Source organism: Carettochelys insculpta, chromosome 4 (assembly GCF_033958435.1).
Source record: "Carettochelys insculpta isolate YL-2023 chromosome 4, ASM3395843v1, whole genome shotgun sequence".
NCBI lineage: Eukaryota > Metazoa > Chordata > Testudines > Carettochelyidae > Carettochelys > Carettochelys insculpta.
Window position 1 is genome coordinate 102,632,232 of NC_134140.1, and position 27,307 is coordinate 102,659,538.

A 27,307-nucleotide genomic window follows, 5' to 3' on the forward strand; every position below is an offset into this window, starting at 1 on the left:
GAAGTAGCCTATTTCGAAGTTCTTACTTCGAAATAGGCTACTTCGACGTTGTGTCCTAGTGTAGACATAGCCAAGGTGGAGAAAGTTACCAGGGGAGACGCTGTTCTAGATATGATTTTTCCAAACAGGGAGGAACTAGCTGAGAATTTGAAAGTGGACAGCAGCTTGGGTGAAAGCAATAGTGGAATGATAGCATTCATGGAATGGTAGAAGGGAAAAGAGAACACCAAAGACAACAGATTTCAAAAAGGCAGACAATAACATGTGCAGGGAGATGGTAGGTAAAATCTCAAGGGATGCAAATGCAAGAATCAGCCTGACCTGGGAGAAAGACCAAAGACCTTTGACTGGAAAAAAGGACATTGGGCCCACTGTGGGATGAACATGTGAGAGGAACATTTACCCAGGAGTGGGAGCTGTCGGGTGGAAAAGTCCATCTGGGTAGCACAGAAGTGTTGGTGAATCAAGGTCTCCTCTTAATTAGCACCTGCAAGTCCCCTGAATACATAACCTATTTTCTTTAAATGTTTAGAATAATTATCAGACTAAACCTTTCATCAGCAGGAATTACTTAAGGTGACATGCTACGGAGTGAGCTATGATAAATAATAATGAAGCAGGGCAGTTGAGCAGCAATAATGTATATAAATAAAAACTTGGTACAAACGACATTAGCTTTATCATGCTCAGCTTGGAATTTCCTAAAATAGATTTTTTTTTCCAGTGACTACTTGGGAAAGAGGAGAAAGGGGTTCAAAGCAAATTCAGTCTTGTAGCAATTCTGTCCAGTCCTCAGAGATCTATTTTGAGGAGGCTTTTGCCAGAATGAAATCCTGTTAGATGTAGCTCTAATTACAGCCTCATGTGACATCAATATTTAGGTCTTCAAAGATATCAACAAGTGGCGCCAGCAAGAAAAGGGAGAACCTGACAGCTGCCTCTGACGTGGAAAAAAATGATTAAACCCTTTAAAAACTCTCTTTATCCAGCACACAGAAGCACTAAAAGGTAAAGCATACATTTCTTTGTTTTAACTTCACATTTCACATCTCTGGGAGGCTGGGGCACTGTGAAATCAGTAGGCAACTTTTCACAAAGCAGAATGTAACCAAGAAATAAGCTGCCTCTCCTAGAACGCACCAAAGAAATGCTAACTCAGGTTGAACCTCTGAAATCTAGAATTCTGTGGTCCAGCAACATCCATGGTGTAGCAGGGCCACAGATGTTGCTGTATCAGAGATTCTCAACAGCTGGGAGCAGAGGCTATCTGAGAGTACAGCAGCCAGGAGCTGGAAGCCAGCAGCAGGCAGGCAAGCAGTGTTTGGGGAACTGCAGCCAGGAGCCCTGCCAGGGTGCTGAGCCAGTGGCTGTAAAGCTGGTGGTGGCTGGGGAGTCCCAGCCAGGGTGGCAGCAGGGGGAAGAAGGGGAAGGTGGCAACCAAAAAGCTCAGGGAGTTGCAGGCAGGAGCCCTGACTGGGGCCAGGCTGGTGGCAGGGAAACTAGTGGCCATCAGAGAGTCCTGGCTGGGCTGGTGGCAGGGAAGCTGCCAGCAGCCAGGGAGTTGCAGCCAGGGGTCCAGCAAGTGGGAGCCCTGCTGGACTGGGAGTGGAGCCCAGTGGCCGGGGCTAGTGGATGAGAACAGGCTGACGCTCCAGAGGGCAGCCCAGGGGCAGGGCTGGCAGCCAGCAGGGAAGCACTGACCTTCCCTAGTCTGGCAAACTCCTTAGTTCAGGATCAATCAGATCCCAAGGGGGCTGGACTAGGGAGGTCCAACCTGTAGTATGCCTATATGAAGTCCAGTAAATGCTTCGAAATCATGTAAACTAAAGGTCCACTGTTTCCATGGAATATTTTCAATTTTGCCATAGTTGCTAACAATAGAGAAGCAAAGTTCTGCAGCTGTAAAGTCCTGTGCTTGTTAGATATTTATTACGTTGGCCGTGAATTTGAGGTTACAGAAGCAGCATCGCACAGTCTTTCTATTTTATTAGGCTGAACAGAAAATATACATTATTCAGAAGTTGCATTAGGCCAGGGGCAACAGATTCCCCACCACAGAAACCATGAAGCACGTTAATAATTTATTAACTGTCACTAAACTGTTATGAACTATAACCGAACACGAAGCATCTATAAACTTAACCTATAGCATCTGATATATAGGGAGATTGATAACTTTGTAGGTCAAAGATAAATTCTCGTATAATAAAATGATTAGTATATCTGCCTGCATCACTGAGGGCTTGATTATGCCTTTGTAAACACAAAATACAGTAAACCTCTAACCCCAGTGCTCCCAGCATCACAATAGAGCCAGTGAGGGGGTGTGGGAGAGTGGGGAATTGATCTCTACCTGCTAAAGCCCAATAGATTACCCCTCTTCCCCTGCCTGTCATTCTAAGTCACAATAGCCTTCCAGGGTTGCATGCTGCACCCTATGTCATGTGAGACAAAGTCTTAATTTTGTCTTTAATACAAAACGAATTCAGTGTCCGGTGTGGGAAATGATGTTTAATATCTGGTATTTTAACCATCAAGATGGTCTTTTATTTTTCTACCTAAAATATTCTGGGGTTTTTTTTTGTTAAAGTTTGCTTTTTGCAAATTTACTTGGAAATCTTCCGAGTACCATGTAATGTTAACCTGCATTTAGAGTTTATTACGGAGACTTAAATGTTGTTAAGTTCCTACCTCCCTTCTATTTTATTTTTAGGGTAAAAGAAAGGATATGTTTCTCTGGCATGTTAGCTGAATAAATACAGTGAAACTGGCTGGAGTGAAAAGCCATTCTACATTATCCTGTATGACAATTCAAAAGGTTTGCTTTGTAGGGAGCAATCAATTATGCAGTGTATCAACCAAAGTCCAATCTAGCTAGTCCTAGAGCTAACACTCAGCCAGTTGTCCCTATAGAGTAACTTCATCCAAAAATTTTGTCCCCTTTGTTTGCCACTCCTGACCCCAGCTTACTGAGGCTGCGTCTACATTATGAGATAAAATCAAATTTAAATCAGTCAGCTCAATTTTACCACATGACTGCCTTCATGGTAGAGGCCTTAGCTCGACTTTGGGTGCAGTAATCTCAAGATTACAAAATCGCAGTTACCTGATGAGCATAGCACCAAGCACGACTTCAGAAGTTTGATTAAATGCAAGTGTGCAAGTGCCACATCTTAAAAGCAAATTTATTAGCCTCCAGAGGTGTCCTGTATGCAACCCATAAGGCCCTCTGAGTGCTGCTCTCTGGCCGCTGCTCTCCAGTAACAGGAAGAGCCTGAATTTCCAAGTGGGAGCAGCAAGCCTTTGGCTGTGGGCTCATGTTAGTTCGACAGCCTGAGAAATGGCTTCTTTCCTTCTAGGCTATTAGCGGTACACATGCACCTACCCATTCAAATAGCCTCTGCAGAGAGTTCGCAGCTCTGTCTGTACATTTGCTATTTTTTTCTGTGATGCCCAGTGCCAGCCCCTGCCCGGCCATACCACATGTCAACAAGGCTGTGCTGGGTGTCATGCTTGCATAACACACTGAGAAACTTCTTCTCAGCGGTTTACATTTGTGTGCGAACTCTCATCCCTCCCCTACAGGTGCCACACGGTTTAGGTCTTTCCCCGCGCTCAGCCACATCACTTGGTAGTCCCAACCCAACCCAATAAAGGGATATGCCTGCCATTTGGTGCTGACAAAGCTGCCAGTCGTGCGTTTCAGGCTCCAAGGGCAGGAAAGATATGCTGGGCTTTGCTGTTGCCATGGAGAAGTCTCCCCCGGCAGTTAAGATACTGGGGGCTTTGCTGCTGCCGTGGGGAAGGAACAGCTCAACTGGTCATCCACTGACACCCCCCACCCCTTGGCCCATACCTGGGCTTGCTGCTGGCGGGGAAAAGTCTCCCCTAGCGACTAAGGGGCTTGCTGCTGCCGGGGAAGGAACACTTGAACTGGCTACCCACAGCATCCACCCTTCACTCACATGGGGCTCGCTGATGCCAGGGGGAAGCCAAAAATTCTTTTTTTCCCCTGCACTTTTCTATCCTTTTTCTTCTAACTTTAAAAAACAGTCTGGGACCCCGCATTAAGACCCTCCCCACCACCAATACCGTGTATGGGGAAACCAAACATTCTTTCTTCTAATTCTGAGGATCTCTGCATTATTTCCAGGGATCAACATGTTTTCAGGGGTCAGGAGGGGAATTATGAAAATGCAATGGGGGAAGATGATGTCAAGAACAGTGAGCATACCCAGAATGCTATGGGGATGAGGATATTGGGGGATAGCTTCCCACAATGCACTACCAACAGTCGATATTAGCCAATGTGTGTGTGGCAGCAATACCTCGACTTTGCGGGGAGCACGGTGGAAGTGAGGATGGTCAAAATGAACTCGTAAATCCAGTATTAGAAAAATTGATATAAATAAATTTGATTTTGTCTCATAGTGTAGACACAGCCTTAGTATGTGTTCCTTCGTAGCAGTCAGAGATCTGCCAAATGTCATGCAAATTGTGTGACACTCACACATTTGACAGATCTCAAGTTCATACATACAAATGTGCGTGTGCGTACATAAGAGATTTTTCCCTGCAAATCAACCCTTAATCAAGAGGTATATGTGCTGAGCTATTACCCACAAGGCTGTGAACTCCAGCTCTTCCAGCAAAAAATGTTAATATTTCTTTGCTATTCATAACTTCTATTTACCATAGCCTCGTATTCCCACTGTAGTCAAGGCACCTATCATTTACCCATTTTACAGATTAAAATAACTGCAATTCTTGGTTCAAAGAAAGAGTGAGTATCTTGACCTGTCCAGGGTGGCTGGTAAACTTGTCATAATCTCTTGAAAAATAATTTTCCTGTCATCCACCGTGTATATCCCCGGTGAGGTAGCTACTTTATTGCCGCCCTCTACACATCTGGATACATGAGGAATTCAGCTGATGTTTCTGAGTTTGCTTTTTTTTTTTAAAATGACATACTCTGAACAGTAGAAACAGCAGATTCCCCAGATTGTGTTTCCTCTGGTCTTTTGATATTTGGGGCATAGGGAGTAATGCTTTTGGGAAAGAAACACAAGGACCATCTGATGGGAGCTGGCACACATTCCCTGTGTAAGATTGACTGTTTGGAACTCTTCACTTGTATTCTAGGCCTGCACGAGTGATATAACAATAGGCTGACTTTCTTACTAGTCTACAAGTTTATTCAAGAACAGTCTCTTGCTTCTCTCTCTCCTAACATTTTCCAGGCATACAAGTTGGGGGTCAGAAGAGGTATCTCAAACACAAAAATATTAAACTCTTGATTGAAATTTTGAGTAGATACTTGACTTACACAAAACCATCAGAGCCTCCACTTTTAGCAATGAGATGGTGATAGAGTGAAAACAGGCCTGCTTCTTTAGCAGCTTAATGGGTCAAATGCTCCTTGCCTTATCCACACTTGCAGCCTCTTTAAATTCCAGCAGCAAGTATGCTCCTAGGGCTTAGATTTGGCACCAGGCATAGAGTTTTCATTGAAGTCAAAGGGAGTTATGCATGAAGCAGCAACAGATTTCTGTTCATGTCTACAGGCTTATTCCCATACACTGCATCTCTGACAGGTCAGGAGCTGGCATTATTTGGGATGATGTTAATATTCTCTTCCCTGGCCAACTTCCTTCCAAAACAGATCAGTATAAATGTGAGGTGTGGATAACTTGTAGATGCTACGCAGAATTTAAGCCTACATGGTACAGCAAGGACACAACCAAAGAAGGTCATGACAACATTCACAAGTGTAATGCCATCAGAAGCCTGGGACCTATGGAGCTAAATGCATAACCCTCTAGTGCATGAGCTAAAAGCCACATAACCCTTATATTGAAGGGACACCCAATGTAAATAATATATTTCTGAAAGACATTGTCAGATCCTTGCTTCAGTGGATTGCTACTTACACTACCATTGTAATGTCAGATGTAATGTGAAGATACTATCTATTATATTTTTAAGACAGACTATTCAAGCATATCAAGTTTGGGGGAGGTGAAGTTTGACAAGGTGATGAGAAAAGACAGGTCAGTTGAATATCCAATAACTTGACCTTGAAGAGATCACATGGTGACATGAGCTTTAGCCTGCCACCTCACCCTGGGAAGATAAGCCAGATCATAAATTCCCTGTGCAAAGCTGAACTGCATCTCAGGTTGGCTAGAAGCTGCTTCAAGGAAATTCCCCCTTCAGTCTGAAAAATGGCATTTGATGGCAGCTGGAAGGTAGACAGAAGTGAAAACTATGAAAAGTTCATGGAGCAGATGGGTAAGCAGTACTTTGCCAATGGTACTATTATTGTCTCAGTGATATCACTGAATACTAGTGCTGCCCTCTGTCTGCTTTTACATGCCCTTCTACTACCCCTCTGATTGCCTCTTTTTTTCCCCCACTGCAGAAAGAGACGTCATGACACTGGGGTAGACTGCAATCTCGGTAGTAAATCTCTTAATTCCATAAATGAGAGATTTTTTTTCCACCTCACTGAAGTTCTCCCATTATTGAAAAGTACTATAGAATTTGAAATAATCTCTTTGCTAATTCTACAGCAAGGATATGATTGTATTTTTAATCATACTTATAAAATATAGTATCAAAGAAAGATCATTCTCTCCAAACCTACAGGTGTTAGACTAATTGTTAGAAAACTAGCCTCTCTCCTATAGACTGCATTTGATTCCATCGTTATTAGATAGGACTTTTCCATAAGGTACAGAAAGAGTCAGGGGGCTTACTGGAAAAATATTCATTGAAATGTAAAGTTCTGTAAATAACATACTGACTGGTAAAGAGCTGTAACTGAGGTGCGTAAAACTGTGCACCTCACTTTAGAAGCTGCTTTTGAAAATGTTCCCAATTATGCTTGATGGTCTTCATGTCTGAAAGTGCAAAAGAATTTTTATTTGCAGTTTTGGAAATAGGGAAGACAATATATGTCAAGCAATCATTTATGCTTTCTGATGCTTATTTAATTTCTGAGTTCAAGAGGTCTGACCCAAAAAAAAAAAAAAAAGAGATTGGGATTTTTCCTGCTTTTTTTGACTGTAGGACTAAAGTCATCAGTGGAGCAAATCCCATCAAAGTCAGGCTCACTTATACCTGCAATGCATTTGATCCATGCAACTCAAAGTGCACACATGAGCACAAGGCTGAAAGATTAGGAACCTGGTGCTAAAACAGAAAAAAAAGTAGAGATTAAATTCTACACATGACAAGTCCCATAAAGGAGCTGATTCGCCACTGCCTTGCACCACGTGTAATCATTTAAACCTAGGCAAAGTCGGTGGGACACACACTCGGGTGTTTTGGTAGTGTTTTGGACCAGCTTTGTCCAGGTAAAAATGGCTGCACAAAATTAAAGACAAAAGGTGGGGAACTTGGACCCAAGCACTCCAAGCAGGCCCATAATGTATCAAATTCACTTGTCCAAAAAGGGTCCTTGCAAAAGGACTTTGGAAAAGAGAAGAATCTGATGCTGAAATTTAAGTTGCTTAATGTCCAATTGTTTTTCTAGGTATTAATGTAATGAAGAGGAAGCTAGGAGCCCACGACAACCTGAAGATAGTTATTCAGCAGGAGGGAAACAAGTTCACTGTCAAGGAGACAAGTACTTTCCGCTCTACTGAGATAGTATTCACGCTGGGAGTCAATTTTGAATACAGCCTGGCTGATGGGACCGAACTCAGTGTAAGAAATCCACTTTCATATGACAAGCCTGTATTTAATAAAGTTATCCCTAGGGTGTGGTATTCACCTTTCTGATTTTATGTTAAATGTGACTCTGTCTAGCAACACAAACCCATATAGCAGACAGCGGAATCTGGCCTAAAGCCTAAAAAGATTGAGTCATGAAACATTTATTTACTTGCTCTATACCAAAATGAAATGCATCACAATGAAATCAGTGTGGTGTGAGCCAACAAGAGTGTACAACATCTGTTCTTTAGCAGCTTTGCTGGCTTTCTATTTTCATCTATGACCAATGTCAAAGTTTTGACATTACATCTAGGAAGTTCGATGTGGTGTGGGACTGAGTACTTGAGAGACAACTTCCTGCCACATGAACCAAGAGACATCAGCTAAGGAATTGACCAAAAAGGCTCTAACTGAAATGCTAGCACCCCTGATATCAAGCAGAGTTTTGTCACATATTCTAATTGAGTCAGGATTTTATCTCCTAGCTTTAAACATAAGGCTGTAGGGCAGGATTTTCTTGCAGGGCTCCTACCTCTGCAATCCACTGCCTGAGCTGCTCTGATGAAGCAGGTTCTTTGAGTGGATTGTCTCTCTCTCTCAAGCATCTGGGAAGCAGGGAGAATCAGGGTCTGGAATCAGGTTGTGATAGAGGATTAAATGGAATTAGTTATTTATGAGGAACTATGCTTTCTATGTCAGAGACAGATGCAAAGTAATATATACATTTAATTATGGATGGGCTCTGAGCTCTGTGGAAAGAACTGTATCCACCTCATAAATTTATTTTATTTGTGTTATCATTGCAGCTAGGAGCTTTAGTCCTGGACCAGGCACCCATTGGGCTAGAGGCTATACAAACAGAACAAAAAGATGTTCCTTGCCCCAGGAGGCTTATATTCTAACTGTAATATAAGAGATAACAGATGGATACAGAAAAGCAGGGGGGATACAAGAAAACAATGAGACAATATTGACCCGCATGATAGCCAGTGGTCTGAGGGCAACATAGCAGCCTGACTGCTGACAATCTTTATTTATGCATCAAGGCAAAACAGATCTCAGCAGAGATTTGAAGATGAACAATGAAGTGGCTTAGTGGCAGAGTAGGGACAGTACCTGGCATAGCATGGAGGAAAGTGTGGAAACTCTCTGGAAATTTAACAATTGGGCAGTGGAGGCTGCATGATGGGCTGATCAAGGTGAGCACAGGCAATTTGCTCGTGACTAAGATACAGCGTGGATATTGACCACGAAGGACCTTAAAAATGAAGAATGAAGCTTATGTTTGATATATAGGAGAAGGGGAAGCCAGGGAAGGGATGCAAAATAAGGCGGGGGGGGGGTGTGACCTGACCAAAGTGACAAGCTAAAAGAATGCTTCTATACGTGTATTCAAAACTAGAAAGGTGCTGGCACTCCTTTACTGTACCTGCCATTTTACAGGGCTGCTGGCAGAATGCAAAAACCTGATAGGGATTTACTCTTCGCCAGACAACACATATACAGGACCAACACTGCCATGAATACCTTGGATGTTTTTATTTTTATGCTGCAGGGTACTTGGACCCTGGAAGGAAATAAGCTTGTGGGAAATTTCACCCGGAAGGATAATGGGAAAGAGCTCAAAGCATTCAGAGAAGTCGTAGGAGATGAACTGATTCAGGTGAGTTAACAAGCCAATTGTTTTTTCTTTGTGCACAGCATCAAATCATAAAGAACTGAACTCTCTCTTACAGCTGCATGAAACTGGGAAGTATATTTGTTAATTTTGTTTCTTTTTCCAATTCCTACTTTTTAGACAATATTTGAAATTTGAACAAAATTGAATTTCAAAATACTGAACTATTTTACCTCTTCTACTTTTCCTATTTCCCTACCCATCTGCATTCATTTCAATTATATAAGTGCAGCCTGAGCTCTGTCTAAAAAAGCCCCCTGCTGGGTCCAGGCACATTCCGACCAAAGGTCACGAATCCCAAAGGTTTTATCTGTTAGGGTCTAGAAAGGCCCTTCTCACATTAGAGTCTGAGTCTCTCACTACAGATACCGCATATATCTTTGCATGCCTGAGGCAGAAAAAGTACATTATGCCCATATTTTAGAGATGGAGAGTTGATGCACAGTTCTATTAAATGACATCCCCAAATCACACAAGATGTCTAAGGCAGAGCTGCACATGGAACTTTGATATTTTGAGATCAACAGCTCTTGTATTGTTAACTTCAAATCTTCCATCCTTAGTCTTTTGAGCCTGAATTGAGAATTTGTCCACACTTGAAATGCAACAGCTGTGGTGTTGAAGCTTTGCCACTGTTAACATATCAGTGTAGGCATGGCCAACCTCAGTAGGAGGGGTTCACCTCTCAAGGTAGATAATCCCCTTTTCTGAGTGGTGGTAGCAAGGTGGATAGAAGAATTTTTCTGTTGACCTAGCTCTATGGGAGTTAAATTAGTTTACCTGTATTGCTCAGGGCTGTTGATCTTTCACAACATAGCCATGGAAACTTAGGCTGTGGCCACAGGAGCCCCTCCTTTCTGAGGCACTATGATAATGTGGCACTTTGATATGCTAATGAGGCACTGCTATGAATATGCAGTGCCTCATTAGAATAATGGCAGTCATGCATGCTTCAAAACTGCTGGTTTTGAAACACAGCTGCCTGTGTGGCAGGGGGAGGGCCTTTCAAAATGACCTGATTTTAAAAGCCCCTTATTCCCATCTGGTTTTGGGAATACGGGGCTTTCAAAATCCAGGGTCCATTTCAAAAGGTGCCCCGGCTACATGGGCGGCTGGGTTTCGAAATGTGCGGTTGCCGTTATGCTAATGAGGCACTGCATATTCATAGCAGCGCCTCATTAGCATATCTCAAAGTGCCACATTAAGGAGGGGCTAGTGTGGCCACAGCCTTATAATGTTTTAGTGTACATCAGGCCTAAGTAAGGTAGTACAGGTCTGAGTCTAACGATTTTAAAAATCCACAATGTTGAGCTGTAATCCCTCTCTTTGATTTGGATGGAAATACTTACATGAATGAGGGTTAATGATGGAGTGGTAGCTGGACTGAGCTCTTTGGTGGTAAACCTGTGATGGATGATAAATATTCTCTAGGTGGGATCTGTAAAATAAATCTCAATCATCAGTGACAAAAGCGTTTCCTCTTCATTATTTTCTTTCAGACTTATATATATGAAGGAGTTGAAGCCAAGAGAATCTTTAAAAGGGGTTAAACATCAACCCAGAAAGAGATCTGAAGGGAGAAGAATTATGTTGTATATAGCAACTGTTTTCCCTTCCCAACAAGCACCAAGTTACTGATTGTTCAGTCTCCATTTAAACACAGGGCAACATTTCGCATTTCCAGTCTTGACAATATTACATATTTGTATTTACATCAAGAACTGTTTTGATATATGGCATTGTTAAGCGTTGTTTAATTACATTTTGTAAATTAAAATAAATATTGACTCTGCACTGATTTTTCAAGTGGCAATTTGTCTTTACTATCATAAAATATGTTTGTAGTGTCTCTCCATGCATTGTATATTGAATCACATTAATTGTATAATTCGAAGCGAATAACCTCCTCCTTAAAAATAAATCCTGAACAATCTGCAGCCTTTATACATACATAACTCCTAGAAGCTTGTGTATCTGTAGATGTAAAGATTGTAATTTACATATTTCATCTTTGAAAAAAAGCAATCCAACTTCTGCTGATGTCAGTGGGATCAGCACAGGTTTGTACTGCAGATTTAGGAAGGAACAATCAATCGGTTTCACACATACAGAATGGGAAGTAACTGTCCAGAAAGGAGTATGGCAGAAAGGAATCTAGGGGTTATAGTGGACCACAAGTTAAAGATGAGTCAACAGTGTGATGCTGTTGCAAAAAAAAGCAAACATGATTCTGGGATGCATGAACAGGTGTATTGCGAACAAGACACAAGAAGTCATTCTGCTGCTGTACTTTGCGCTGGTTGGGCCTCAGAGTACTGTGTCCAGTTCTGGGCGCTGCATTTCAAGAAAGACGTGGAAAAATTGGAAAGGGTCCAGAAAAGAGCAACAAGAACAATCAAAGATCTAGAGAACATGACCAATGAAGAAAGGCTGAAAGAACTGGGCTTGTTTAGTTTGGAAAAAAAAGAAGATTAAGGGGGGACATGATGGCAGTTTTCAGGTGTCTAAAAGGGTGTCATAAGGAGGAGAGAGAAAACTTGTTCTTCTTGGCCTCTGAGGATAGAACAAGAGGCAATGGACTTAAACTGCAGCAAGGGAGGGTTAGGTTGGACATTAGGAAAAAGTTCCTAACTGTCAGGGTGGTCAAACACTGGAATAAATTGCCTAGGGAGGTGGCAGAATCTCCATCTCTGGAGATATTTAAGAACAGGTTTGATAAATGTCTATTAGGGATGGTCTAGACAGTACTTGGTCCTGCCATGAGGGCAGGGGGCTGGACTCAATGACTTCTCAAGGTCCCTTCCAGTCCTGGCAGTCTATGATTCTATTATTCTATGATTTACAAACCTGATCTGTGTTTTCATACAGGTCATGCAGTAACAAATGAGCTCTTGGTCACCAAATCCAATCAATTACAAATTTGTAGAGGACTATGTGGCCCATGCCCTTATATAGTTTCACGTCTAATATTTTACACTAATATTTTAGAACAGGCTGTGTGTATACCACAGCTGTAATAGAATTGAACTACCTATTTCTGTGATATAATCTTTGTGTTGGGAAAATTCAGAAGAACTGTGGCCTCCTATATTTTTAATTTCTATACAGTATTCACTAGCCTTTCCATGGTGACTTTCCTAAGAGATTATCCTGAAATTTTTCTAAATAAGATCAAAGAGTACAACCAAAGACTTTTTCCAACACAGCACAGGACATCTGCATACATTCAGTTATATTAACAAACTTTATAGAACTAGTAGGGAAGAAGTTGGCATATGTCGTTGATGAATCCTTGGCCGTTATCTTTGAAACGTCGTGGAGATCAGGAGAGGATCCCAGATGATTGGAAAAAGGCAAATGTAGTGCCCATCTTTAAAAAAGGGAAGAAGGATGATCCAGGGAACTATAGGCCAGTCAGTCTTACATCAGTCCCTGGAAAAATCAGGGAGGGGCTCCTCAAGGAAGTCATTTTGAGGCACTTGGAGGAGGGCAAAGTGATTAGGAATAGTCAGCATGGATTCATGAAGGGCAAGTCATGCCTGACCAATCTGATTAGTTTCTACGATGAGATAACTGGCTTTGTGGATGGGGGAAAAAAAAAAAATCAAGTGGATGTGATTTATCTTGACTTTAGCAAAGCTTTTGATATGGTCTCCCACGATATTCTTGTCAGCAAGTTAAAGGAATGTGGACTGGATAAATAGACGGTAAGATGGATAGAAAGCTGGCTAGAAGGTCAGGCCCAGAGGGTAGTGATCAACGGCTTGATGTCGGGGTGGCGGTTGGTTTCTAGTGGAGTGCCCCAAGGTTCGGTTCTGGGCCCTGTTCTGTTCAACATATTTATCAATGACCCTCAACAAGTTTGCGGATGACACTAAGCTGGTGGGGGGGGGGGGAGTAGATATGTTGGAGGGTAGCAACAGGGTCCAGAGCGACTTCGACAAATTGAAAGACTGGGCTGCAAGAAATCTGATGAGGTTCAATAAGGACAAGTGCAGAGTCCTGCACTTGGGCCAGAAGAATCCCAAGCATTGTTACGGGTTGGGGTCCTACTGGCTCAGTAGCAGTTCTGCAGAAAAGGACCTGGGAGTTGTAGTGGACGAGAAGCTGGACATGAGCCAACAGTGTGCCGTTGTAGCCAAGCAGGCTAATGGCATATTAGGTTGCATGAAGAGGAGCATTGCCAGTAGATCTAAAGAAGTCATTGTTTCTCGTTATTCAGCTTTGGTAAGGCCGCATCTGGAGTACTGTGTCCAGTTCTGGGCCCCCAATTATAGAAAGGATGTGGATACACTGGAGAGGGTCCACTGGGGGGGCGACCAAAATAATTAGGGGGCTGGAGCATATGACATGTGAAGAAAGGTTGAGGGAATCAGGACTGTTTAGTCTGCAGAAGAGAAGACTGAGGGGGACTTGATAACAGCCTTCAACTTACTGAAGGGAGGTTGCAGAGGCTGGAGAAAGGCTGTTCACAGTGGTCACAGATGGCAGAACACGGAACAATGGTCTCAAGCTGCAGTTGGGAAGGTCCAGGTTGAACATTAGGAAAAACTTTTTCACTAGGAAGGTGGTAAAGCATTGGAATGGTCTACCCAGGGAAGTAGTGGAGTCTCTATCCCTGGAGGTGTTTAAGTCTCGCCTCGACAAAGCCATGGCTGGGCTGATCTGATAGATTTGGCCCTGCTTAGAGCAGGGGGCTGGACTCGATGGCTTTTTTAGGGCTCTTCCAGCTCTATTGTTCTATGATTCTATGAAACCATAAGGGCTACATCCACACTAGTGAGGTTTTTTTTTTTGAAAAAAAGCTTGGGGTCTTTCAAAAAATCCAGTGGAGCATCTATACAGAAAATGCATTCTTTTGATATTAAATGGGAAGAATGCAGCACTTTGTTCGGCAGCCTTCCTCCTCTCCCAAATGAGGAGCAACACTTTTTCCAAAAGATTCTTTCAAAAAAGAAAGATGTGTAGATGCCCCAGGAGCTCTTTTTCGAAAGAGCAGTCCTCATGGCACCATATTTTTCGATCCCTGGCCCGGTCTTTCAAAAGAGTGGGGCTGTGTGGACATGCGCTACCAAAAGAGCAGATCGATTTTTTGATCCACTTTTTTGTGTGTGGACAAGCTCTTTCGAAAGACGTTTGGAAGAGATCTTCTGGAAGAACTTCTTTTGAAGGATTGTTGCAGTGTAGACGTAGCCAAGGGAAAAAGGAATCCAGGAGAGATGTCAGTTTCATGATGAGATGATATTAAAGCCACAATATCAAACTATCCTCATGTGAAAGAAAGACAGGAAGACTAGTGAGAGCAGGTAAGTGAACTAAAAAATAAAAAAGGGAATGCGAGAAAATGTGGAAACATGAATTAACTGAAAAGGATAAGCATTGAAAAATAGCATTGAAATGTGGGGACAAAATCAGAAAGGTTGAGACCCAAAATGAGCTATACCTTCAAACCTTAAAAGGTAATACAAAGATCTATAAATACATGGAGGACTCAGATGGTGCAGTGCATCCAATTAAAGACAGTGCAAGCCCAGAATAGAGAAACTAAAATGATAAAAGGCTTAAAAAATCTGACCTACAAAGAAAGGTTTAAAAATGGCCATGCTTAGCTTTAAGAAGACTAAGAGGGGACTGGAGAGTCTTCAAATAGATTAAAAGGTGGTTATAAACAGAATAAAAAGTCCTTTTGTTCACACAACTTGGAACAAAATGTAATGGGGCTTGATCTGCAGCAAGGGAGATTTAGGTTAGATATTAAGGAAAACTCTCTTAGTATGAGGCTTGTTGAGGACTGAAATAGGACTTCCCAGGGAGGTTGTGGAACCCCCATTATTAGAGGTTTTTAAGAACAGGTTAGACAAACACTTGTCAGGGTGATCTACTTGCTCCTGCCTCAATACAGGAGGTTAGGCTCATCATCTCTTGAGGTTGCTTTTAACCCTATATTTCTGTGATTCTGTTCCCCGTACGCCAGGTGCTGAAGGAGCAAGTACAGAGGAGGTGGCCAAACAGCCTTTTTTTTTCCCAAAAGAGATGTATATTTAGTGGTCCTGCTAGTTGAATGATATTTGGAAGCATCTGCACCTGAATATGATTATTATTTGATGTGACACATTCCACCTGCCTGCTGCAGGAGTAGACTCACTTTGTTCACCTTATATTGACTTCTGGAGGAAGGGTGTGGGTGTAAAAAGCAATGGTCCCCTCTGCAAGACCTAGAAGTCAGCTCTATGCCCTAAGTTAGCTCTATGCTGCAGAAGAACACAGTGAAAGGGAGGCTCTCTCCATTCAGAAAGTGTTAGAACCTAGTATTTGGGGACAGCAGCCATAGGGGAAACATCCCTAGAAAAAGGATCCCTAGAGAAGTTTATGAGAGAAGGTTGTGTCTTGGCACAAGTCAAAGTTTTCTTCCCTTGTGCTGTCAAAGAATCAGATCTCCAAGAGGTGTGGAAAACTGATGCACCAGTAAATATCTTCCTTACCCTCTGAGAGCCCTAAAGAATTAGGCCTGACTAAAGATAACCTTTACTTTCTTCAACCTGAGGCCAGTGGAGGGGAGAGCTGGCGCACAGCCTCTCCTCCAGCAGAGTTTGGATGAAGGGGACTGAAGTGTCTGTTGACCAACTTGTAAGCTGTACTGCTTATCTCTTCTAAGTGGGTCTGTCAGTACTCCTGGCAGCAGCAGATGTAGGATGGCTGGTTAAATGCTCAAAGAATAGGACTATGGATAAATAAGGCAAGTATGTGCAATGTTTATATTGTTTACATTCTAAGGCTAGAAGAGAACACTGTGATATTTAGTCTGGCCTCCGGGATAACAAGCTATAGAGTATTTAACCCAATAATTCCAGCAGTGGGGAAATTCTTTTTCCCCATTTATAAGTAAATGCTACCAATTTCACCAACTTGTGGCTGAGCTAGGGCACTTCAGAAAGACATTCAACATCTACATAATGGTTCCAAGAGGTGATGAATTTACTATAGCCTTTGATAAACAGTTCTTATGGTTAAGTCTCCTCGTGGTTAAAAAATTGCATCTAAATTTTTTCTAATTTCCGCTTCCATCCACTGGATCTTTTCATGCCTCTGTTTGGTAAAGGAAAAGCCTTCAGGTGGTAGATGTCAATATTCTTCTTATGTAAGTGTTTATATAGCATGATCAAGATTCATCTTATTTTTTCTCTTTAATAGCAAATTTATTGAAGTCGAGCTCTCATGTTTAGACAGGTTTTTTGAACCAAAAATCATTGTTGTACCTCTTCTTGAAATCCTGTCCAATTTTTCTACGTTTCTTAGAAGTGTTGATACCTGAACTGGATATATTAGTCCAGTCGAACCAATGCCATGTAAAAAGCACATACAAATAAAAGTAGAAGATTCCCTGATTCCACTTGATATTCCCCAGTTCACACATTTCAAGATTATTAGTATTTCTAGACACAACACCACATTAAAAGTTCATTTTCAGCTGGTCAGAGACAAGAATCCCTAAGAGCTTTTCAGAATCTCTGGTTTACAGGATTAAGTTGCCCATTTCATAAATATGGCATACACTCTTTATTCCTAACTAAATGACCTTGCATTTGTATTAAAACACAATTATCTGGGTGGTTCCTGGTTTATCAAAAGATAGAGATTTCTCTGTGTCAGTGACCTGTGCTCAACATTATTTTCTACTTTATCAATCTTTGTGTTAAGTGCAATCTTCAGCTGTAATGATTTTATGATTTTTCCTCACCCACTAATGAAGACACTGAATTGGATTCAGCCAGTGCTTTGAAAAAAGCTAAAAGGTATGTTCGGACCAAACTAGCCCTGGATCCACAAACCTTTACCAGCTACCCTGATAGCTACCTATTGGTGTGTCTACACAGCGAGGTTATTTTGGAATAACGGCCACTATTCTGAAACAACTTTACAAGTGTCTAAACAGCAAAACCACCATTTTGAAATAATTTTGAAAGAGTGGAGGGTTTATTTTGAATTCTGTAAACCTCATTCTACAAGGAATAGTGCTGATTCTGAAATAGGTATTTTGTAATAGCGGCTGTTTAGACAGGGAATAAGGGCTATTTCAAAATAAGTTATAGTGCTTCCAGGGCTTCTAATCTGAAACAGGCTCTACAGTGTGTGGATGCTCTATTTTGAAATAGCTGAGTGCTATTTCAATATGTATTTTGTGTTTAGACACACTATTTCAAAATAAGCCAGAATTCTCTTCCAGAATAGTTTATTCTGAAATAACACTGCTGTGTAGACATAGCCTACTCACTTTTTAATTGCTTCTTACCTATTACAACTGTCCCCTCTGCCCTTGGCTCACATCATTTTCTTAGTGTTTTTGTGAACACCTTGGACTAGATGCATTTACTCCCCCTCTATTGCAATGGCAACAGGTGACTAGCCAGCATCTGCCATGTATTGGGTGGTTTTTGTTTGTTTTTTTGAAGTTTCCCTAACTTCACCTACCCAGAGCTACTCTTTTCCACAAAATCTAAGAGCTCCATCTGCTGGTTATATGAAACATTTTTTTAAAAGATACCATCACTGGTATAATTTTTTAGAAGATATCACCACCTAACCACGTCAGTCACATCATCAGGGGGTCACATTCCTGCACGCCCACTAAATGTGATAGATACCATCATGTGCCAGCAATGTCCCTCTGCCATGCATATTGGACAAACTGGACAATCACTTTGCCAAAGGTTGAATGGACAAAAATCAAACGTTGGGAATCTCAATACACAGAAACCGGTAAGTGAGCATTTCAGTTTGGCAAGACACACTATCAAAGACTTAACAGCATGCACTCTAAAACAAAGAGATTTTAACACCAGACTACAAAGATCCCTTTTAAGGAGCTTCCAACATACGAATTGGAGTTTATTTTCAAGTTTGATACCTATCACCATGGGCTCAAAATAGATATCAATTATTTTATGCATTATGAGGACAATTTCCCCACCTTTGATATTTGCAGTGACCACAAACATCCCGCGTAATTTAACAGATACTTGCCAAGGTTTTTTTTCTCCTCCCGCCCCTGCTTCTTTCTCCCCATCCAGTGATTCATCAGCTTTTTTCTTTCTTTTTTTTATATCTTTTTAAATATTCTTTCTTTCTCAGTTATTATTCTCCAGATCTGAAGAAGTGGGTCTGTCCAATGAAAGTTCATCACCTAATATACAATATTGTTAGTCTGTAAGGTGCTCCAGGACAGCTTTTTTTTACTTTTTAAAATAGTAAGTTGATTCGCCAACTAATTGCTGTGTCAGGGGTTTTTTTTTTCCCGGTCTGACAGAAATTTTTTGAAGAACATAAGAACGGCCATACTGGGTCAAACCAAAGGTCCAGCCAGCCCAGTATCCTGTCTGCCGACAGTGGCCAGTGCCAGGTGCCCCAGAGGTGGTGAACCGAAGACAATGATCAAGCGATTTGTCTCCTGCCATCTGTCTCCAGCCTTTGACTAAAGGCTAAAGGCACCACACTTTACCCTTGGCTAATAGCCATTTATGGACCTAACCTCCAAAAATTTATCAAGCTCTATTTTAAACTCTGTTAAGAGTGCTGGCCTTCACAGCCTCCTCTGGCAAGGAGTTCCACAGGTTGACTGTGCGCTGTGTGAAGAAAAATTCTCTTTTATCAGTTTTGAACCTACTACCCATTAATTTCATTTGGTGTCCTCTAGTTCTTATATTATGGGAACAAGTAAATAACTTTTCAATATTCATTTTCTCCACACTATTCATGATTTTATATGCCTCTATCATATCGCCCCTCAATCTCCTCTTTTCTAGACTGAAAAGTCCCAGTCTCTCTAGCCTCTCCTCATATGGGAGCCTTTCCAAACCCTTAATCATTTTAGTTGCCCTTTTCTGAACTTTTTCTAATGCCAGTATATCTTTTTTGAGGTGAGGAGACCACATCTGCATGCAGTACTCAAGATGTGGGCGTACCATAGTTTTATATAGGGGAAGTATGATATTCTTTATCTTATTTTCTATCCCTTTTTTAATAATTCCTAACATCCTATTTGCTTTACTGACTGCCGCTGCACAGTGCATGGATGTTGTCAGAGAACTATCCACTATAATTCCAAGATCCCTTTCCTGATCTGTTGTATCTAAATTTGGCCCCATCACCTTGTATGTATAATTGGGGTTATTTTTTCCCAATGTGCACTACCTTACACTTACCCGCATTAAATTTCATTTGCCATTTTGCTGCCCAATCACTCAGTTTGCTGAGATCTTTTTGAAGTTCTTCACAATCTACTTTGGTTTTGACTATCCTGAACAGCTTGGTATCATCTGCAAACTTTGCCACCTCACTGCTTACCCCTTTCTCTAGATCATTGATGAACAAATTGAACAGGATTGGTCCCAGGACTGACCCTTGGGGAACACCACTAGTTACCCCCCTCCATTGTGAAAATTTACTATTTATTCCAACCCTTTGTTCCCTGTCTTTTAACCAGTCTCCAATCCATGAAAGGATCTTTCCTCCTATCCCACGACCACCTAATTTACATAAGAGCCTTTGGTGAGGGACCTTGTCAAAGGCTTTCTGGAAATCTAAGTATATTATGTCCACTGGATCCCCCCGTCTGCATATTTGTTAACCCCTTCAAAGAACTCTAATAGATTTGTAAGACACGACTTCCCTCTACAGAAACCATGACGACTTTTGCCCAACAAAGCATGTTCTTCAAAAATGTTCAAAGGTGTTCTGCATAAAAAAAAATAATTGTTTGGTGTTCCATGGTCTCAAAAAGTTTAAAAAGCACTGCTATAAAAGTCTGAACTGAGTAGCAGACCTCCAAATTTTTAAGGATTAAGACCGAACTATTTTGAGGCTATGAACGCTGTCTTCACTTATAGACAGATACCAAGCTTTGTGATGTATCTGTTTTTTTCTCTTTAAATGGAGCATGCTAACTCTGCAACCCAGAACTTTCTGGGTAAGTAGGAGAAAGGCAATAGAACTTCAATGCACGTACTCTACTGATCTACAGGCCCAAGGTAGTTGAGGTAATAACTTTCATTAGATTCAACTTCTGTTGGTGAAAAAGACAACCTTCCGAGCCTCACAGAGCTCTCCTACTGACAAAAGTATTTCTATCACACCCAGCACTGTAATGTAAGTATCTACTACATGGCAGGGCAGAATATTACCATTAGGCTACAGGACCCTGTTTGCTTTGACTTGTTTGGAATGTGCTTCGACAAGTGTTGTCAGGTAAAGGTGTGATTGCTTAGGAACACCACTTTATTGTTACTGACCACCAGAGAAAGGAAACTGTGTATCATTGGATTTATTCATGAAATCCTTAGATAAGTGATACAGAATATGAAGTATCATATATAAGTGATGTGTGGAGGATTACACAGGGGTTACATCACCTGCACTAACCATGAGCACTGTTCTGCTTCCGATGAATACGGGGGCAGTCCTGCCCCTCCCCCGCACTGACAGAGACCAAAAGCAGTACCCTTAGGCCGCACCCTTCCAGGAGAGGTAGGGGATTGCCCCCAAACCCACTGGAAGCGGTGAGGCACTTCTGGGGGAAGCAGCAGGTGGGGACAGAGAAGGGGTGGAGCGAAGGCAGAGCAGGGATGGGAGAGGAAGGTTATGAGTGGGGAAGGGGTGGAGAAGGAAAGGATGGGAGGAGCATGAGCAGGGAAGGGGAGGACATGAGTGAGGCAGGGACGCTTGGCCAGTAGGGCTCCCCCACGATCTCTAATACCATAAATACTAATGGCAGACTATGTAACAAAGTTTGTAGAACAGTTCAGCCAGATATGCTCATCAGGTGTGGTATCAAATATCCCACCCCCATCTTTTAGCTTCAAAAATCCAAGTCCTTGGCACTTGAGCTAATTGAGAATCCCCACTAGCACGGAAAAAACATTTACATCCTTTGAGAGCAAATGCCAAAAAGACAACATGATCACAGACTTAAGCCAAGTATAGGACGAGTAGCCATGTTAGTCTGGATCTGTAACAGCAACGAAGGGTCCTGTGGCCAGTACATGACAATGGCAGTTCTCCCTGTTTTCATAATTTCAGTAGAATAAATGACATCACCTGTTTTGCTAGGAAACTGTTTCCTTCTGGAGTGCTACACTGAATAACGCAGAAAGCCATTTCTGAAACAACAATACTTTGCTTCCTGGTATTAGAGTGAAAAGCATTAACAGCTGCCCTGCTAATGGTTTGGCTCTGATCTGCAAACAGTAATATTTGGTTAAAGCCCATGAGTGCTCTAAAATCCCTTCTCCCAGGCTACAGAAGGAATAATTAAGCTGCTTTAGGAGGTAAGATAGCACAACACAGTACAAGTCACCATTTAATGTGACATGGCCAATGGGAGGTGCAGGGGCAGTATCTCTGGATGTGGGCAGCATGTAGAGCAACTTGTCCCTCCTCCCACCAGGAGATGCTGCTGAACATGCTGTTTGCTTTCAGGAATGGCAAAAGACTACGATGGGAGCAAGCCTGCCTTAGCCCCACTATGCCACCACCTGGGAGCTGGCAGAGGTAAGCAGTGCCAAGCCAGATCCTGAACCCTTGCCCCAGCCCTGAAACTCGCCTGCACTCAAGCGCCCTGCCCCAGGCTTAGCCTGGGGCCCTCCCCCACACACTCCAAACCCTCGGCCCAAGACCACAGGCTGCATCCCAACCCTTTGCCCCAGCCTGGTGACAGTGAGTGAGGATGGGGCAAGTGGGGGGGATGAAGCCTCAGAAAAGGGGACAGGGCAAAGGTATTTCGGGTTTGAGGTGGAGCCTGGATTGTGCTTCAATTCGAAAGGTAATTTCATGCTCACAAGCTCTGAGTTTGTCCACTCACCTGTCTGGCAGTGATTCCATAGGCAGGGGCACCTGGTGCCTGCAAGAGGGGAGGCATGCACGGAGGGCCACCCAGAGCGACGTGGAGAGCACTTCTTCTAGCCATTAAAACGTTGGGGGGAAGGCAGGGAGCGACGCCGCCCCCAAGCCCAGGCCAGAGACGCATGTGCCACGCTCCTCCCAGCAGCGCTTTCTGAGCCAGCACATACCTGAAGCACTGGGGTGCTGTGGGGAACTGTTCTCTGCGGCGCTGGGCAGAGAGCAGACCACACGCACGGGGAGGCGGCACTGAGCACACCACGGTCTGCTAACCCGCCCCGGGGCGGAGCGAGGCCCGCGCTGGCCCCACCCCCGCCAGGAAGCTCGGGCTTGCTACGTGACTCCCAGAGCGTCGCGAGCGCAGCCCTCCACCCCCGCCCAACCGGGGGCTGTCACGTGACCAGGCGAGCCGACTGCGCCCCGTTGCTCCCATTGGTGTGCAGAGCCGCTCCTTCTTCTGAGCGGACAGGTGCGCATGCGCCAGGGCGCCGTATCACTTCCGACCTGCGCTGGTTGGCGGAAGTCGGAAGCTATCCGGACGGCGACCGATGGAGCCGGCGGCGCCAGAGCAGCGGCAGCGAGGCCGGGAGCTAGAGGCGCCTGCCGCCAATGGCGGCTGCCCCTGCCCCCTGTCGCTCTCCGGGCAGTCCTACTGGCTGGACGTGTGGCTCTTCGTCCTCTTCGACCTGGTGCTGCTCGTCTTCGTCTATCTGCTGCCCTGAGCCGCGGGTGAGTCATTCCCGGCTCCGTCCCTTCCCCTTGTCCGCGCCTGCACGCCCCGCGGAGGCCTAGCCACGGCTACCCGGTCTGTCTCCCGCGGTGAAAGCCCCTGGCTCCCCGCCCCTCCGGGCAGCCCAGTGCTGAGGACCGCGAGGGAAGCAGGCCCGGGCCGGTAGGGCTGGCAGGCCCGCCTAGCTGGGAGGCGCTCCTGTCAGTAACGTGCATTGGTGCTGCGTTCAGTGCCTCTTGGCTGCCTCAGGCTGGCTTTCCATGGAAGGGGGCAGGCGGAGGGGGCCAGCTGCTACTGGGCAGGAGGCTCGAGAACAGTATGTTTTGCTTTGCCCAGGTTAAAATCTAATTCTGGCTGCTACTTCCTGGACAAGTCCATGTTTTGGAGCAGGGACTCAAACGTTAGACAGGGACAGCTGGTGTCAGGGATCTGCCGTTTATTATTCCCGTGAAAATGCCCGTGCATTATAAATAAACTGTAGTTTGTACCCACACAGTAGAGGCTTTATAGCAGCTTGTGGCTAAGGATTGTGAAGGCTCTTAACATACTTAAGCTGAACAGGAATTTCCTTGTCAGCTGTAGTTCTGGGCTGCCCCAGGCTACTGTGAGTTCATGTCCAGGCACCAGAACTGAGAGCTGGGATGGAATTTGTATACTATTTTTGTTTCTTTTCTTGTTAAGTAAAACCTAGGAAATGACACATGCTACATTAAAAGACCATTATTGAGGTGGCAAAGTCAAGCACTCAGATTATAGAATGCCTGTGCAATCTTAATTCAGCCCTATCCCCTCTTTGTGCAAGGTTTCCTATAAACTGCCTGGCCATATGGCTACCTAATAAGCCCCATGCTGGGTCTCAGAGTTGTTGCACACAATGCTGATGTACAAGGGGAAAGTGTCTCTCCCCCCTACAACCCCAATTCTCCTCTCCAGCTCTGAACCCCCTTCTGCACCTCATACAGTTTATCTTCAGCCCCAACTAGAGCCCTCATTCACCCCAACCCTGAGCCCTTTCCTGCTCTCTGAACCAAGGTTTCCTCTAATATTTTAAGCGTGTGCAAAATGAATTTTGTGTACACCAGTGTGGAGATAATGTGTGACACATCTGGGAAGGATTTAGGATGTGGGATTGGACTCAGGACTAGGGCCATGTGGGGTGCTTACTGGGGGCAGCTCCCATTTGGTGGTGGGGAACAGGTGACACCTTGTGGTGTGTTTGATCTCCCACAGGCTATGATTCCCAGCCAATGGGAATGCTGGGGGTGGGGAATTTCCATGTGAGGGCAATGATGTGGCTGGGGAGAGGGAGAGGAGCTATCCTCCCTCACCCCCAACAGGTAGGGCTGGTTCAGAACACGGGGGCTGACAAGGTCTATTCAGTCATGTGGATATGGCCCATTATCAGCAGTTAACATGGAGCTGTGAACATCGAGAGGAGAAATCAAGTCACTTGGGGGGGAGTGTGGCCCTTTGTCAGTTGCTAGTGTGGAGGTGTGAACATCAAGAATGGAGAAACTGCTTTGGTAAGGGGCCAACCACTCCCAGTCTCTGTTCAGTCCCTGGTTGGTTGAGTCAAAGCAGGTCTTTGCCCAAAAAGCTTATGCTCCAACCTGTCTGTTCCTGTATAAAATGCTGGAGGACTTGTTGTTTTTGAAGCTACAGACTAACTCAGCTACCTCTCTGATACAGTTCCTAGGCATCTCTCATTGGACTCCAAAAATTAGTAGATCTTTTACCTGAATCTGTTCGTGCTTCCATTCCTCATCTGTAAAACAGAGATAATTCCCTCTCATTCATGGAGTGGTATGAAGAGTAGGGATGTTAAAGGTGAACCAGTATAGGTTAGAGTAGCCCCTGCCCACCATGTGCAGGGAGTTGCTTTAGCCCCCACAGGGCTGCTGCATTTGGCATTCCAGCTGTCCTAGGGTAGCCCCATGTGTGCTGGCCTGCCGAGAGAGGAGACCCCTGCTGCAGAGGCTTCTTTGGCCAGGCTGAAGCACCCCCATCTGCTATGTGCCAGGGCTGAGGCTGCTTCAGTTTGGCTAGGGTACCACTGCCGTGCAACTCACCCAAGGCAGTGCTGCAGGAAGGGAGGCTCTAGCCAGGCTGGAACAGCCCCATCCTTGGCGCATCACAAGTGAGGGCTCCAGCCTGGTCGGAGCCGCCCTTCCCTGGGAGGAGGGGGGCTGGAGTGGGCTTCCCAGCCCCCCTCCCCAACCCATTAAATCAGTTAACTGGTTAAACCTGGCATTTAAATGGGATTTTACATGCCTAATGAAGATGAATAAGCAGTGCGTAAAAAATATTCTGACACTATAGCAGTAAGCACCAAAGAAAAGCCCATAAAATATAAAGTCATTAAAGTAAAATACAGGAAATAAGGCATGGGGCTGCACTGTGAACAATGGGAACATATGAAATAGATGCTCATTTAAGTGATCACCAGCCATCCTGTGCACTGAATGAACCAGGAATTCAGTATGGCTATGTGTAGACTGCAGCTGTATTTTGAAATAATTTGCACAACGCAAATTGCATAAATTATTTTGAGATACCTTCTTTTGAACTTGGTGCCATCTAAATGACACTGAAGTTTGAAATAAGGGCCTATTTTGAAGGTTCCATTACTCCCGCTCTGGACTGGGAAAAGCCCCAGAGTTGCTATTTCAGGATACCTCTGAATCTTGAAATAGCAACTGCTGTCTAAATACCTATGTGGAGGCCAGGCAGTAGACCGTATAGGCTCAAGGATTCTAAACTAAGCTGCTTTTGCTTCTGGCATTTTAAAACTAGCTTGCTTTATCTTTTCAATCTTTGTTCTTCTAGCGTGTGTCTGTCTCTGTGTGGAATATAGACTTATCTACCACTATCCATCCCTTCACAAATAAAATGTCATCCAGTTTCCATCTGGCGAAATACCCATCAGATTACCAGACTTGACCTTTTCTGTGACAGGATGCCTAGTGAAACTACAGTGTCTCTACTTATCTATGGCTTTGTCGACATAGGAAAGTGCCCCAAAAGGCTCAGTGCATACATTGACTTCCCAAGAGGGATCAGTAATAGGGCTACAGTAAACTCTTTCATATGTGGCAGTCTATCACCTGGAACTCTCAGGTAACTGGCATGTTGCTGATAAGTAAATTTTAGTTACATTTTCCATGATACAAATAAATACAGCAAATACAGTAAGTTTACATTGTACAATAACTGCTGTTGACAAAGTACTCTGCATATTTTGTTTTAATATCTAATCTTGGTTTTCTTTAGTGTTAAGCATTGCTAGGTATACCTCTCATTCAGAATTATTTGACTATTCAGCAACCTCCTGGGCTTAGGGCTGCTTGATAAGAGTTTACTATATAATGACTCTCACTAGCAGCATTGGTGTCCATTGCTAATGATAACGGGTTATGTCTCGCTTAAATACCAGTTTTGTTTTAGATTTAAGATGCATGCAGAAATTTATAAGTCGCAGATTTCCAAAATGAGTATAGACCCCTTTGATCCTGCATGACTAGATGATAAAATGCCAAAGTAGAAGTGGCAGTTGTCTCTTCATTTCCATGGGGTGGAAGTGACTAATCTTTATGTAACAGTAGGCCCTCAAGTTGAGTGTTAACTCTCATTAGCGAAGCAAGATGAGAGAGGATTTAATTTTTTTTCCCCATCTTGCAGGGCTTTTTCAACTGGTACCGAAAGTTGCAAGCACAGAAGAATACTCACAGAGGGGGATCCGTGCTAGTCACACTCTGATTTGCTCACTTTCATCACTTTTTTTTTTCCTGATTTGTTCTCCTTGCTTACTGTTTTTGGTTCTCTGTGCCTTAAATATTGAGTCTGTTCTGGTCTGGCTATGGTCTGAAGAAGTGGGTCTGTCCCACGAAAGCTCACCTAATAAATTATTTTGCTAGTCTTTAAAGTGCTACTTGACTGCTCTTTTGTTTCAATAGAAAAATACTCCTTCTGCAAAGGGAATGCTGGCATCAAACTCTATGTGCCTGTGAGCTGACTGACATTACTAGCTGTAGGCACTACTCTGTCTTCGCTCTTTTTCTAGAACGTGGCAGGACAGAACAAAGTGTGTGGCTGAAGTGTGCTATGCTTTTGTAACCTCTGCTTGGTGTAAAGTTCTTTAGGCAGCTCTTAAGAGTAGTATAAATTAAAGAACAGATTCAAGTCTGTGCTAATTTGTTTGCAGGGCCCAAGGAAGCACAAATGGTTTAAAAGCAGTCTTTCACTTTCTGTGTGGAACTGTCATATTGAACAGAGCTCTGGTAAGACTTGAT

At 43.5% G+C, this 27,307-nt stretch overlaps 1 protein-coding gene and 1 long non-coding RNA gene across 4 annotated transcripts in view; one reads left to right on the forward strand and one right to left on the reverse strand.

Annotated features, from left to right (window-relative positions):
• LOC142012696 (uncharacterized) overlaps positions 1–22,626 on the reverse strand; it is a 61,368-nt gene extending 38,742 nt beyond the window's left edge. For both annotated transcript variants that reach the window (XR_012645427.1, XR_012645426.1), the window contains exon 1: positions 22,251–22,626. This is a non-coding gene — a long non-coding RNA (uncharacterized LOC142012696). The remainder of the gene's footprint in view (positions 1–22,250) is intronic.
• On the forward strand, positions 150–11,291 carry FABP2 (fatty acid binding protein 2). 2 transcript variants are annotated; one of them, XM_074993392.1, is made up of 4 exons: positions 150–1,008; positions 7,538–7,710; positions 9,275–9,382; positions 10,897–11,291. In XM_074993392.1, the coding sequence occupies exons 2-4, from the start codon at positions 7,549–7,551 to the stop codon at positions 10,945–10,947; spliced, it is 321 nt and encodes a 106-aa protein (XP_074849493.1). In that variant the 5' UTR covers positions 150–1,008; positions 7,538–7,548; the 3' UTR covers positions 10,948–11,291. The 2 variants fall into 2 exon arrangements, with proteins under 2 accessions (XP_074849493.1, XP_074849492.1); XM_074993391.1 differs by lacking the exon at positions 150–1,008 and adding an exon at positions 5,919–6,291.
• Positions 22,627–27,307: the final 4,681 nt, after the last annotated feature.

Bases quoted from the DNA above. Each gene is read 5' to 3' on its own strand.
- FABP2 (XM_074993391.1), top strand. From the start codon at position 6,225: ATGGCATTTGATGGCAGCTGGAAGGTAGACAGAAGTGAAAACTATGAA. The intron at 6,292-7,537 runs GTAAGCAGTACT...TTGTTTTTCTAG, and splicing joins AAAGTTCATGGAGCAGATGG to GTATTAATGTAATGAAGAGG. The intron at 9,383-10,896 runs GTGAGTTAACAA...ATTTTCTTTCAG, and splicing joins TAGGAGATGAACTGATTCAG to ACTTATATATATGAAGGAGT.